Genomic DNA, 14,338 nt, shown 5'->3' on the forward strand with positions numbered 1-14,338 from the left:
TTGAGGCCCCTGACTCCACTATAGTCTCTGGCAGTTCATTCTTTCAATCCATCACCTTCTGCATGAAAAGTCTGCCCCTTAGATCCTGTTCAAATCTTACCTTTCTCAGCTTAAACCTATCCTCTCTAGTTTTAGCCTTCCTTGTTCTTGGAGAAAATACCTTGGCAATTCATCCTATTCATGCCTCTCATGAGTGTATAAACCTCCAGAAGATCTCTCTCCTCCGCTCCGCGACTCTAGCCTCTGATACTGCAGAAAAAAATAGCACCAGCATCTCCTTTTAGCTCAAACCCTCCAAAGCAAACAACATCCATGTAAATCTATGCTGATCTTATAATCTTGGTGTCTGATACCTGTTATGTACAAGGTCTCATGAGGCACAAGAGGGAAATTTTTTAGGGTTATTGAATGTTTTAATTTCACTGTGTTGCAATTTCAAATGCTCGTGATTTAACTTTGGTTTGACTTGGTAGCCCTGCGTTGTCTCACACTGAAAGAAGAGGGAGTGGATGGGGTGGGCAACAGAAAAGGCAGAAGAAGATGGAGTCAAAGCAAAGGAGTTGAGGAAAAAACAGTAAAAGGATGATAAGAGTTGGCATCAGAGGCTAGAAGTGGGAAAGGGGGAGCATAATTGTTGGAACAGGGATGCTGTATGTCTTGAATGGCAAGTAACCTGACAGTTGCAGCAAGGATCCTTTACCGGTTGTTGGAAAATGCAACAATTGAAATTTATGTTGCAGAGGAACTGGAACTTTGGGTTTGTGGACTTACATGGAGTTCTGGGTGCAGTATAATGTTGATTGTTCTATGGTCTTTTGCTTGGGAACAACCAGACAATTGATTCGCAGGTAACTGAACAGATTGTGGCTCAAAGTATGATGGGGAGAAGTGATCACATTTTCACCAAATCATGAGCACTCAATTGGTTTTGATTCTGCAGTCAAAACCAGTTTAGACCTGAAATGCCAAGTTACTTTTTTGTCAGCTGTTACTGTAAGTGTTGGATCTTAGCTGATTCTTCAGACATCTCTTATAAATGTGCCACATCCCGTCTCAATCTTGCAAACTAATGGAAGTGTTCAAGGACATTCAAAAAGAAAACTTCTGGTCAGTAAAAGCCAACAAAACAGTCTTGTTAGCAAAGATTAATTAATTTGTTTTGCAGTTTTCTCTCTGCCCATATATTTGTGTGTGTGTGTACGCGCATGTGCGTATTAGGCGCATTTCATAAGATGCGAGCATCTGTTTGTACTATCGCATGCATTTTTAAGAAGGCACATTGCGTCCATCAGCACTTCAGAAAAGCAGTCAAAATTATCAAAGACCGCTCCAACCATTGTTATAATATCTTCTGACTTTTTTTATTTCAGGCAAAAGATAGAAATGCTTAAACATATGGACCAAGGGGTTCAAGAATAACTTCTTCCTCACTGTTCTTCGCTTTCTGAATTGGTCTTTCAAATTTCCAATCTAATATTAATCTTGCTTTTTGTGCACCTTCTTTGCAGCCATAACTTTGTATTCCTCGTTCTGTTCAATCACTCTATGATCTTTGCCTGTATTGCGTACAAAATAAACTTTTCACGGTACATAGGCACATGTGACAAGAATAAATCAAATTAACAGATTTAATTTCGACAGTTTTACACAGTACGTTTAGATTGGCTCAGGCTTGGCGGGCTGAAGGGCCAGTTCCTGTCCAGTAAATTTTCTTTGTTCTTTGTTCTTTTTTAAATCAGAAGTCTCAAACCTGTTAGAGAAACTGTACTTGACCTTTCAAAATATATCTCCTCACATTTGTGCAGATTAAACTACATCTGCCATTTTTCTGCCCTTGCTCCAATTGATCAATATCCAGTTATATCCACTGACAATCGTCCTCATTATCCACGACTTCATTAAACTATGTATTATCTGCAAACGTACTAATTAGACCAGCCACATTTTCCTCCAAACCATTTATGTAGACCGTGAACAGCAAAGGTCCTAGCACTGATCCCTGTGGAACACCACTAGTCACAATCGTCCATTCTGAAAAGCATCCACCGCTACCCTCTGTCTCCTATGATTAAGCCAGTTCTGTATGCCTGTTCTCTCCTGATACAATATGATTTCACCATTTGTACCAGTGTGGCATGAGGGACCGTGTCAAAGCCTTTACTGAAGTCCATGTGGGCAACATCAACCACGTTTCCAATTCAATTATCTTTGTCATCTCCTCAAAAAACTCGATTAAGTTAGTGAGGTGCGACCTCCCCTACATAAAACCACGTTGTCTATCCTAATAAGCTAAAAATCACACAACCCCAGGTTATATTCCAACAGGTTTAATTGGAAACACACTAGATTTCGGAGCGATGCTCCTTCATCAGGAGTGTCACTCCGAAAGCTAGTGTGCTTCCAAATAAACCTGTTGGACCAAAACCTGGTGTTGTGTGACTTTTAACTTTGTACACCCAAGTCCAATACCGGCATCTCCAAATCATATCGCTAATAAGTGCATTTGCTTCTAAATGTGTGTAAATCGTGTCCCTCAGAATCTTTTCTAATAATTTCCCCAACACGAATATGAGGCTTACAAGCCTGTGATTTTCTGGATTAGTCCTGCCACCCTTCATAAACAATGGGCCAATATTGGCTATTCGCCAGTCCTCTGGGACCTCACTTGTGGCCAAAGAGGATACAAAAATATCTGCCAATGCCAATTTGTTGTCTTGCCTCCCTCAATAATTTTGGATAGATCCCAGTAGGACTCAGGGACTAATCTACCTTAATACCATTTAAGACTCACAATCTTTTTAATAGCAACTTGGCCTACAAAATCAACACTACCTTCCCTCAGATCATCTTTCCCAGTTCCTTCTCTTTGGTGAACGCCAACACAAAGTATTAATTTAGGACTTCACCTACCTCTTTTGTCTCCACACACAGATTCCATCCTTTGTCCTTGACAAGGCCAACCACTTCCTTGGATACCCTCTTGCTTTTTATCTATGAAGTTTAGGGAATTCAGCATATCCATAAGAGCTTCACCAATGTTTACAAATGCCCCAAAGAAAGCATGCTATCTGGATGCATAATGGCCTGGAACAGCAACTGCTTTGCCCAGGATTATAAGAAACTGCCAAAAGTTGCGTGTACAGCCCAAGTCATCACAGAAGAAAGCCTTCAATCCAGTTATTCTGTTCACACTTGTTGCTGCCATGGAAAAGCTACTAACATCATCAAAGACCCTTCCCTCCCTGGTAGTGCTCTCCTACAAACTCTTCTGTCAGGCAGATGATGCAGACGTTTGAACACAGGCAGCAACAGGTTCAAGAACAACTTCTTTTCTGCCGTTATTAAAAGATGAATAGACTCTCTAACTTCAAGTAATGCTGATCTTGCTCTGCGATCTCCCTTGTAGTATAACATGTTTGTCTCGCTCTGTCTAAGCACCTTTTGATCTCTATGTCATTATTTGTTATGATCTGTCTGTACAACTCGCAGAACAAAGGTCTTCACTGTACCTACATACACGTGACTAAAAGAAATCAAACAAATCAAATATAGAAAACTTTGAAATTCTCCTTAATACTGTCCACTAAAAACTTTTCAATACCTCATTTAGAACCTCTAATTCCTTGTTAAAGGTCTTTCTTACTTGTCTTATATACTTCAAGGGTTTTGTCAGTCGCCATCCTTTTCGACATTACATATGCTTTCCTTTTCTTTTTGACCAAGGTCATGATATCCCTTGTCATTCAAGGTTCACTTAATCTATCCTTCAATCTCACAGGATCATGCCACTCCTGAACTCTTATCAACTGCCGTTTGAGATACTCCCACATGTCGGATGTGGATTTACCCTGAAACAGCTGTCTCCAATCTATATGCTCCAGATCCTGCCTAAAGATTATCCACGTTTTAACTAGACTATCCCATTAAAAACTTTTAAATGAGAAAAGTAAAGATTAACCAGTTCTATTCCACACTGTCTTTAAATTCCCTGAACTATATATCCACTGGACTGTGTGCCAATCTGGATGTGATCCCTCCCCCAGTCATATGCAGCTTAATAAGTAAAGAGTGCTTTAATGTTTTGCATAAAACAGGTAATTATGTTATCATTTTTAAGAATAATTTTACTGAGAAGGATCAGAAAACCATGAGGCACCGTGTCAAGACCGTTACTAAATCAGTGAATAACTGGCTCAATTAATAACTTACTCTACTTACATTCCAGTAAATTGTGTTTGATATGGTTAAAAATTATCTCTTAATTGCATACATGACCAATCAATCCACACAGCACATTCAGTACAGACTATCAAAATAGCATTTGCAGCAAGATATATCCCATAAATATAAGTTTCCTTCCCATCAATTTTATTAGAGTACACAGTTGAGCATGACATTCCAAGTAATGTTTCCAAACCTGGGTAGATCCAGCCCTAAATTTTAATGAGTCAAACTGACAGTATCATCATGTTTACACGAACCAAACTGATTATGATCAACTGAAAATGATAGAAACTCTCAGTGGGCTATCCATCACAAGAACGGCAAGCATCTTCACTGCCTGAGTCCAAATTACCTAATTTTCCTAATTAACCTGTTCAGAGGTGCTAGTATACACTCCTGATGCAGGACGGTCTTGAATCCCGATCTTCCAGTCTTCCAGAGGATAGGGGTACTACCATTGCACCACAAGAGTGAACCATCTCCCCTCCGACCCACACCCACCCCATTCACCCCCACTCCTGCACCAACCCACTCAATTCATGAGTCCAAATTGAATACATTCATGTATCACAGCAGCAGCTGGTCTTCCCCTAATTCTTCTTTGATACATTAATTCTTTGATACATGTTACTGTTACTCACAAGGCCAGAATTTAATACCCAACTGACATTAAGATTCAACTACATTTCTGCGTGTCTGGAGTTGTTTGAGGGACTCCCAAACCGTTCCATATTTCCTCATTGATTCAAATTTTGCCTCCATTTTGTAGTTAGATTCAAACTTTTGTCGCTGTACATCAGGGTGGAGCTCTAGATTGCTAGTCTAGTGACATTGCCATAACTCTTTTGTATCCCTCTTCGAGGCAAGTGTAGGTGGAGTCCATGGGAAGAAGGCTGGTTTTCGTAATGGACTGGACTGTGTTCATAACTTTGTAATTTCCTGCAGTCTTGAGTAGATCAGTTGCTATACTAAGCGGTGATGAATCTGGACAGGATGCTTTTAATGGTACATTATGGACATGCCGAAATGCCTCAGCCTTCTGAGGAAGTAGAGGTGTTGGTGTGCTTAATTGACTGTGGCATCGACGTGGATGGACCAAGACAGATCTTTGATGATAATTACTCTTGCGAACTTGGAGCTCTTGACCACTTCCACTACAACAGCATTTATATACACCGGTGCATATCCACTACTCTGCTCCTGAAGGCTCCATGGAAAGACTCCACTGACCCTGCAGTGAAATGATTTGGTGTCCCCCCCTAGAAAGACTCCACTGAGCCCAGTCTGAGAACCACTGACAGATTCATCTACAACACCGTCATAGAGCGCCACCTCCCGTCTGTGGAGCAACATTACAGGCAGGAAGGTTACCGGGTTCCTGCGGCTCAGAGCTCATTATACCCGGTAAGTCTCTTTCCACAATTGAGCTTCTATTTGCTTTTCTCCCCCCTCTCCAACTCCTTCTTTCATCATGCCCTATAGAGTTCCTTGTGGATCTTTAAGTTCCCAGTTCCGATATAGGGTCTATTCCTAGACTATTAACCCATGACTGAGACCAATCCCCATCAGTTTACAGTGGGCAGGAGGCAGAAATTATGGGATGTTCTTCCAGATGACCACTAATCCCGCAGATTTTTAGCATTGCTTTATTCTTCTGTCTGTCATTGGGTTGAAGACTGAAGAAGGGAAAGACCCTCTCAGTGAAAGTGTGGGTGAAAGTGTGGAGGTGGGACATGGTGCCTGCATTGTAAAATGACACCTGTCCACCCTCATAGTCCAAGAAAACTCCAATCTTCCGTTGCTTCTCCATCTGAGTGTGGATTGCCCTCGAGGATGATCTGAAGGAAGCAGAATCGCTTTCGGGGAAGAGCCACAAAACCCAATATCCAGACTCAGGTTTCAGGTTAACGTTCCCTTTTCTCTTGACAGACTCTTGGGCCACTCCGACAATGCACAAAGTCTTATTTCCTGTCTCCACCTCCCAGTATTGTCTCCCTGATGTGAATCCCTCCGATCCCAGGACAAAGAGCTCTAGATCAAATCTCTTCGTATTGTGAGGGAAAACATGCTGCCTTTTCGCCAATCTTGCACTAGTTCGGTCTGCAGACAAGACGAGGCGAGGATTTGCTGTGACTGGGTCCAAAGTCAGCGAGGCTGGAAGTGGATACATATAGATATATATATAAATACATTGATTTAGATGTTTGCTGTCATTAATTTAACCACATTTATTTTCGAAAACGCATTGAGGGCGAAAACAAAACAAGGTGTGAAATTCAGCAGGTATGACAGCATTTGTGGAGATGAAGCAAAGTTAACTTTTTGGTTTCTGTGAGCAACAAAAAGACTTGAAAAGTTAATTCTGCTTTCTGACCTCAGATGCTGCCTCATCAGCTGAGTTTTTGCAGTGTATTCTGCATTTATTTCAGATATTCAGCATCTGCTGTTCTTGATTTTTCATCATCGAGTTCCGTTATTGTTTGCCTGAAATCTAGTACAAATCAAGTCTTTCCACATCATGCAGTGTAAAATTTGGTGGAGTAGTCAGAGTACTTTCAAATAATCAAACTTAAAAATTACACAACACCAGATTATAGTCCAGGTTTACTTGGAAGCACTAGCTTTCGAAGCGCTGCTCCTTCATCAGGTGGTAGTGAAGGACATGATTGTAAGGCACAGAAATTATAGCAAAAGTTTACAGTGTGATGTAACTGAAATTATACATTGGAAAATATCTTGATTGTTTGTTGAGTCTTTCATCTGTTTGAATACCATGTAGTTTCACTTCTTGCACACGTAAATCCCAAAACTGTTTTTTAGAAGTTACATTTAAACGTTTAAAGTTACATTCTGGACGACAGTGCCAACAAACACATTCAAACACCACTTCTAAGTTGCCCTCCCCTAATTCACATACCACTCTGACTTAGAATAATATGATTGTTTTCTTTCTCTATCTCCGGTAGCTGGTTTCCTTTCTGGTACCCCGTCCTGAGAACACTGCAACAGTACTTACAGCAGATGGGCCGAACAAGTTAAAGTTTGGAATTCACTATTTTCTGAATGCAATTCGGGATGGGAAATTAATGCTGATTCTGTCAGTGATGCCTACATCCTTTGAAAGATAACAATATGTCGTGGGGCGGGGGGAGGCAAGTGATTTAACAAAGACGGAAATAGATGATCTAAGCAATGGTACAAGTATCAGTGTATAATGCATGATATATACCTCTGATTTTGAGTTCAATTGTGACATCAAGGTTGCGAACTGGACAGCGTAATCTCATACTGTCACATAGGAAGAGAAATTGAACCAATAGCCATGATTCTGTCTCCCCACTGTTTAATTGAAAGAAATTTTATCTCATACCTCGCTGTTTGTCCGCAAAACCTACAGAAATCAAAGTGTATTTCAGCTATTTTCTACTATTAACAACTTGGAATTGACCTTTTTAAAAAAAGGAAATCAAACAGAAGCATGGTGAACTGATTGCATCGTGATCTAACATGGAAAACGTGGGGCTGGCAATGGCCTAATGGTATTACTGCCAGTCTGTTAATCCAAAAATCCAGGTCATGTTCTGGGGAATCACATTAGGGCAGATGGTACAAATTGAATTCAAAATTCTGTAATTAATCATCTAACGATGACCGTGAACCCGGTGCCAAATGTTGAAAACCCGCTTAGTTCACGAACGTCCTGCCATCCTTACCTGTTCTGATCTACATGTGACTCCAGACCCACAGCTAGGGGTTGACTCTTAACTGCCCTCTGGGTAATAAATGCTCACCTAGCCAGTGATGTCCTCATCCCGTAAAAGAATGTTAAAAAGAGAGAAATTGGCCACATAGCAGGTTCGCAGGAAGGGGGGGGGGGGGGTCAATGAAACAGCAGAGGAATAAACAAAGCATTAGTTCCCCAGGAAGCCTGGTTTCAGTTGGATTAATTCCACCTTGCTTTAATACAATGAAGAGAAATAGTGCAGCGTGAAAGATGTGACTACAAACACGGACTCACGCAAATTTCCTTGTATCCTATGGCTTCATACCTTTGCTGGATTACAGTGGTGCTGGAAAAGCACAACAGTTCAGGCAGCATCCGAGGAGCAGGAAAAATCAACGTCGACTTTCCTGCTCCTCCAGGCTGCGTGAACTGCTGTGCTTTTTCAGCACCAATCTAATCCAAAATCTGGTTTCCAGCATCTGCAGTCATTGATTTTACCTCATATCTTTACTACCAGCCTACCTTTCCAAAGCTTATCTTTCTGAATTCCAAGTACACTACATTGAAGGCATTGTCCTATCTGTACATGCAGCCACCATTTCGAAAAAAAAACAGCCAATTATGTTGGTGAGACATATCTTCCCGTTAACAATATCAATCTGATTGTTCTCAATTAACTACTGGCTTTTTAAGAGCAGATTTAAAAGGTAGTCACCATATTCTTGCCAAATCATGGGTCTGTTTTTGGTATCCCAAACCAGTCAGCTCAATGCAGATTAATTCTGTCTGGCAGAATTGCTGTCCACAGTTTCCACATTAGTATGATTATGCTGACGGGTCTGTAGTTTCCTTCTTTGTCACTTGCTCCCTTCTTGAATAATGTTACTATACATCGGGTACCTCTCTTGAGACCAGAAAGAAATGGAAATTTATTGACAGTGCCTCTGCTATTTCCTCTTTTCCTACACTTAGCAGCTTGAGATTCATTTCATTTGACTCTGGAGGCATATCTGCTTACAAGCCTCATTGTCTATGTTTTTTTTTGTTATAACATAATTCTTGCCATCAATTGCTATACTCTTACCGGTGAAAACTGACAGATGGCATTAATTTGGACCCTACCTATATCTTCCAACTCTATGCGTAAATTATCACTTTTGTTCTTAATGGGTGTTGCTCTTTACCTCCTTATCCTTTTACCCTTTATGTACCTGTAGAGAAATTTAGAATTTTTATCTTTATATTACCTGCCTTTATGTTTTCATGTCCCACACCGCCTTTTCAATCTGCTCATTTCTTTTTTAAGTTCCCCCTCGCACATTCTGAACTCCTTCAGCATCTGATATTTTGAGCCCTCAGTATTTCCCATATTCTTCCGTTTTCTCTTTATCTAATGCTACATGTTTTTTTCAGGCTTTGCTGGATTTGTATCATTTGTGAGAGGATCTTGCAAATGTAATATTTATGAAGCGTGCCAAAACACTTCACATTATGTATTAAACTTGAAGTTTAACGAAGGGCTGGGTATCTTTCCCAGGACAGGGTGTCCAATTCAGAATTGTCTTCTCCTCAACCCTAATAATTCTACTAATCATAAAAAGGTGTATAGTAGTATTTGAGCTTTTGTTTTTCATATTTGTTGAACAAACTGGCTCCTTTCATTGCTGACATCCTGGGTCAATTGTGTTACTCTTAGTTTAAATAGCTCCACGCTAAGTATATGACACGTTCTCACTTCATGATAATTATATTTATTTCATAAATAGTGCCACATGACCATTATGCTGTGCCTAACAACTAATTTCTACCAATGATAACCTGACAATGATTAAACAGACATTCCTGATGTATCAATTGACGCATGAAAATCAGAGATTCAGATCATTATATTTATGTTCAGTAAATGTTCATAATAATGGTACTATTTCATCCATCTTTTTCAATGTTTCCTTCCCCACCACCAGAGCAAAGTGGCAGCATTGTGCATGATATTTAAGATGCACTGGACCAATTCAGCTGGGCTCTTCCTTCAACACCACTCCATATAGCAAGCCTGGTATTAGAAAGACTAGGATATCAGATGCATGGGGACACTGCCAACTGCAACTTCCCCTGCAAGACACACACAGTACTGAGTTGGATCTGAATCGTAGCCTTTTCATAGTTGTTGGGGTCAATAGTCTAGAACGCCATCCCTTCCAGCACTATGGATGTAACTACATCACATAGAATTGTACTTGTTCACGAATGTGGCTATTGAATACGTTTTCAGTTAAGGATAGCTAGTATTGCCCCTGACATAGATAAGTCTTGAATGCCTAAATCTAGGACCCAATAACCTAGTACAATCTCACCCAGTAAACCAGTTTGTGAAATGTCATCACCAGTCAACTTCTGGGGACTATTCGGATTCCATAGTTGATAATGGAATAAGTGCTTTCTCGTGGTGTATTCAATCATTTTCTCTCAAGGAACAAGTGAAAACAGATGACCTGTTAATTAATCTAGTACTCCGTATTGGAAGCTCCTGTGCATAAATTGCCAGTTCCATTTTCTAATAGCTCAATTTTTGTTGGTTCCAGAACACTCTCACCAAAGACAATAAGTTTCAAGCTACATTCTCCTGCTTTTTCTAACAGTATAGTCCCAGCTAGGGCAAGCAATTCCCTGCCTTCGAGAAGGAAATTATTACCTTTGTTCATCAGCTGTCTCGCTGTATTCAATGGCCCCACTTGAAGAGATTATTATTCTCTGCCTCCAATGAGAATTTGCTGAATTTCCTGTATGCTAATTCTACCACGAGGAACCACAAGTCTTTTCCAGAAAAGTTGATTGCGACATTCCAATTGAGAAGCCATTCTCCAAAGATATGTCAACACAGAGTACAGATCAAAACTCTGACAAATGTACATGTCTGCTTGATTTATTGGGTGACTTAAAGACTCAACCAGTCTTTACCTAATTTGCCTGACCTGCTGCCCTCTTGCAGTTTCAGTTTTTTTTAAATATAAAGTCAAAGTACTGTAGACGGTGGAGATCTGAAACAAAAGTAAAAATGCCGGAAGAACTCAGCAGGACTGACAATATCTCATGAAAACAAATCAAACGTTAAATATCAATATCAATCATATGTGACAACATAGTCATGCCACTTATTTCTTTAAAAAAAAACAAGCTCATAAGATGTGGCACCAGGGATCTGGGTTTAATTCCAGCCTTGGGTGACTGTATGGAGTTGGCATAATCTCCCCGTGTGTGCTCTGGTTTCCTCCCGGAATCCAAAGATGTGCAGTTTACGTGACTTGGCTATGCTAAATTCTCAGAGCGTTCAGGCATGTATAGTTTAGGTGCATGTGTCAGAGGTAAATTTTGGGGAATGGGTTTGACTGGGATATTCTTCGGGGGGTTAATGTGGACCTGTTGGGCTGAAAGGACTGTTTCCATACAGTAGGGATTCTGATTCTGAATATTTTATAACCACACATAATTGTCCTTCAGAGTGGTTAAGAATCAAGCATACTGCTGGATATCTCTATGTTAATTATAGGCCAAACTGAGTCCTGGGAAATGTTTTGTAGCATACAAAAGAATTCTGAATTTGAAAAAGGAATATAAAAATCTTACTGGGGTTAACGTAGCTTAACATATCTCTCCATGCTGTATACTGTAAAGGTCCTTTGAACTTCCCAATAGTCAGGGAGCCATCTTCCACTGACAGTACGTGAATGTCATCACTGATCCTGAAAATATTGAACAATTGATGTTTTAAGTTGATGAAGAACAAATTTGCTCTTTATTGTAATAGTTGAGGTGAGAATCATATCCTACCTTCTCTTCTGAGAAGTTTCTCTCTGAAAATAGATAATTTAAAAACAGTGAGGGTGACATGGACAGACCTCAGAAAGATATGGTCAGGCTTGTGAATGCACATAGGATAGATGAGAGCTATGTAGAGAGATGTGAAGTTGCACAATTTTAGAAATGCTCTGTGGATTGAAAGACAGCAATATTTAAGATAATTGGCAAAACAAAGTACCAAGAAAGATTATCTTTTAACAAGAGTTAGTGATCTGGTAAAAAGGAACAGGAAGCAATAACTGCTGCAATAAAAACAGAAATTGCTGTCGAAACTGTGCAGGCCTAGTAGCAGCTGTGGGGGGGGGGGGGGGGGGGGGGCGGAGGGGGGGGGACAGAGTAAACATTTTGAGCCTGCTGACTCTTAATCAAAAGTCACATTCAATGCAGGTTTGAAGTGGGAAAGATGGGATCATAAGACTATGGAGCAGATTTAGGCCTTTCAGTACATTGACTCTGCTGCACCAGAGTCAATGAGACCATGGCTGATGTAATAGCCTTTAACTCCACTTTCTTCTCCATTGCCTCAGAACCCTTGATCGCCTTACTGATTAGAAAATCTGTCTAACTCAGCGTGGAATATACTAACATGGTGCCACTATTTAAGAAAGGCAATAAGGACAAGCAAAGGGGCTTTAGACAGTGAGCCTGACGTCGGTGGTGGGCAAGTTGCTGGAAGGAATCCTGAGGGACAGGATGTACATGAATTTGGAAAGGCAAGGACTGATTAGGGATAGGGAACGAGGATTTTTGTGTGGGAAATCATGTCTCACAAACTTGAGTTGAGTTTTTGGAAGAAGTAACAAAGAAGATTGATAAGAGCAGAGTGCTAAACGGGATATATGTGGTCTTCAGTAAGGCGTTCTACACGATTCCCCATGGGAGATTGGTTGGGAAGGTTAGATCTCATGGAATATAGGAAAAACTAGCCATTTTGGATAGAAAACTGACAGAGGGCAGTGGTGGATGGTTGTTTTTCAGACTGGAGGCCTGTGACCAGTGGAGTGCCACAAGGATCAGCACTGGGTCCACGACTTTTCATCACTTATATAAATGAATGCATGTGAGAATAAGAGGTATGGTTAGTAAGTTTGCAGACGACACCACAATTGGAGGTGCAGTGGACAGCAAAGCAGGTTACCTCAGATTACAACAGGATCTTGGGCCAATGGACTGAAAAGTGGCAGATGGAGATTAATTTAGATAAATGCAAGATGCTGCATTTTGGGATAGATAATCTTTGCATGACTTATGCACTTAATGGTAAGGCCCTATGCAGTGTTGCTGAACAAAGGGACCTTGGAGTGTAGGTTCATAGCTCTTTGAAAATGGAGTCGCAGGTAGATAGGATAGTGAAGAAGGCGTTTGGTATGCTTTCCTTTATTGGTCAGAGTGTTGAGTATAGGAGTTAGAAGGTCACGTTCTGGATGTACAGGACATTGGTTCGGTGACTTTTGGAATATTATGTGCAATTCTGGTCTCCTTCCTATCGGAAAGATGTTGTAAAACTGGAATGGGTTCAGAAAAGAGTTATAAGGATGTCGCCAAGGTTGGAAAATTTGAGCTATAGGGACAGGCTGAATAGGCTGGGGTTGTTTACGCTGGAGCATCAAAGGCTGAGGGGTGACCATTTCGTGGTTTACAAAATCATGAGGGGCATGGATAGGATAAATAGATAAAGTATTTTCGCTGGGGTCGGGAAGACCAGAACTAGAGGGCAAAGGTTAAGGGTGACAGATATAAAAGAGACCTATGCAGTGGATAATACGTGGATGGAATGAACTGCTAGAGAAAGTGTTGGAGGTCAATACAATTGCAGCGTTTTAAAGACATCTGGATAGTTCTATGAATAGGAAGGGTTTGGAGGGATATGGGTCAGGTCCTGGCAGGTGGAGATAGGTTGAGTTGGTATATCTGGTCGGCACGGATGAGTTGGACCGAAGGGTCTGTTTCTGTGTTGTACAGCACTGTGACTAGACGACCCTATGACCCAACCAGTGCACCATCTAAGGTAAAAGAAATCCTCAGATTCACTATTCTCTGAGAGAAGAAATTTCTCTCCATCTCTGTCTTAAACGGACCATCTCTACTCAGATTGTACGCTTGTGTCCTGGACTATCAACAAGCTAAAACTATTTTTCTGCAGATATTGGGTCAAGTTCACTAAAGACAATGTTAAATATAACATCATGAATATTAATAATAAATCACGGGATAAGCATTACATTTGGGCAACGGAGAAAATCATGCAAGCGAAGTATCAAAGTTAGGACAAATGCCCTCAATAAGTGACAGATATTCTGAAGGCTGTCCCAAAAGGGCGAGGGTTGTGAAATTTGGGACAACTGTTCAATTTCCTGAAATAAACAACGTACTAGTATTCAATGTAATTCCTCACCCTTAGAATAACCTCCGTGTCTGTTTGATCCATTTGTTTCTGCAATTCTAAGAGTTTATGCTCAATAGAATTTAATTTCTCCTGAATCTCTCGAAGGTTTTTCTCCATTGGTTCTACAATCCTCTCCTCTTCTTCCC

General features: G+C 40.6%; 1 protein-coding gene across 1 annotated transcript; it reads right to left on the reverse strand.

Annotated features, from left to right (window-relative positions):
- Positions 1 to 5,490: 5,490 nt before the first annotated feature.
- LOC132832427 (E3 ubiquitin-protein ligase TRIM69-like) lies at positions 5,491 to 11,653 on the reverse strand. The gene is made up of 2 exons (XM_060850406.1): positions 11,573 to 11,653; positions 5,491 to 6,378 (listed from the first exon to the last, which is right to left on the reverse strand). The coding sequence occupies exons 1-2, from the start codon at positions 11,592 to 11,594 to the stop codon at positions 5,795 to 5,797; spliced, it is 606 nt and encodes a 201-aa protein (XP_060706389.1). The 5' UTR covers positions 11,595 to 11,653; the 3' UTR covers positions 5,491 to 5,794.
- Positions 11,654 to 14,338: the final 2,685 nt, after the last annotated feature.

This window comes from Hemiscyllium ocellatum, chromosome 35 (assembly GCF_020745735.1).
Source record: "Hemiscyllium ocellatum isolate sHemOce1 chromosome 35, sHemOce1.pat.X.cur, whole genome shotgun sequence".
In the NCBI taxonomy this organism is placed as follows: domain Eukaryota; kingdom Metazoa; phylum Chordata; class Chondrichthyes; order Orectolobiformes; family Hemiscylliidae; genus Hemiscyllium; species Hemiscyllium ocellatum.

Bases quoted from the DNA above. Each gene is read 5' to 3' on its own strand.
- LOC132832427 (XM_060850406.1), bottom strand. From the start codon at position 11,594: ATGTTAAGCTACGTTAACCCCA. The intron at 6,379-11,572 runs GTAAGATTTTTA...ATCCACTTCCAG, and splicing joins GTTAAGCTACGTTAACCCCA to CCTCGCTGACTTTGGACCCA.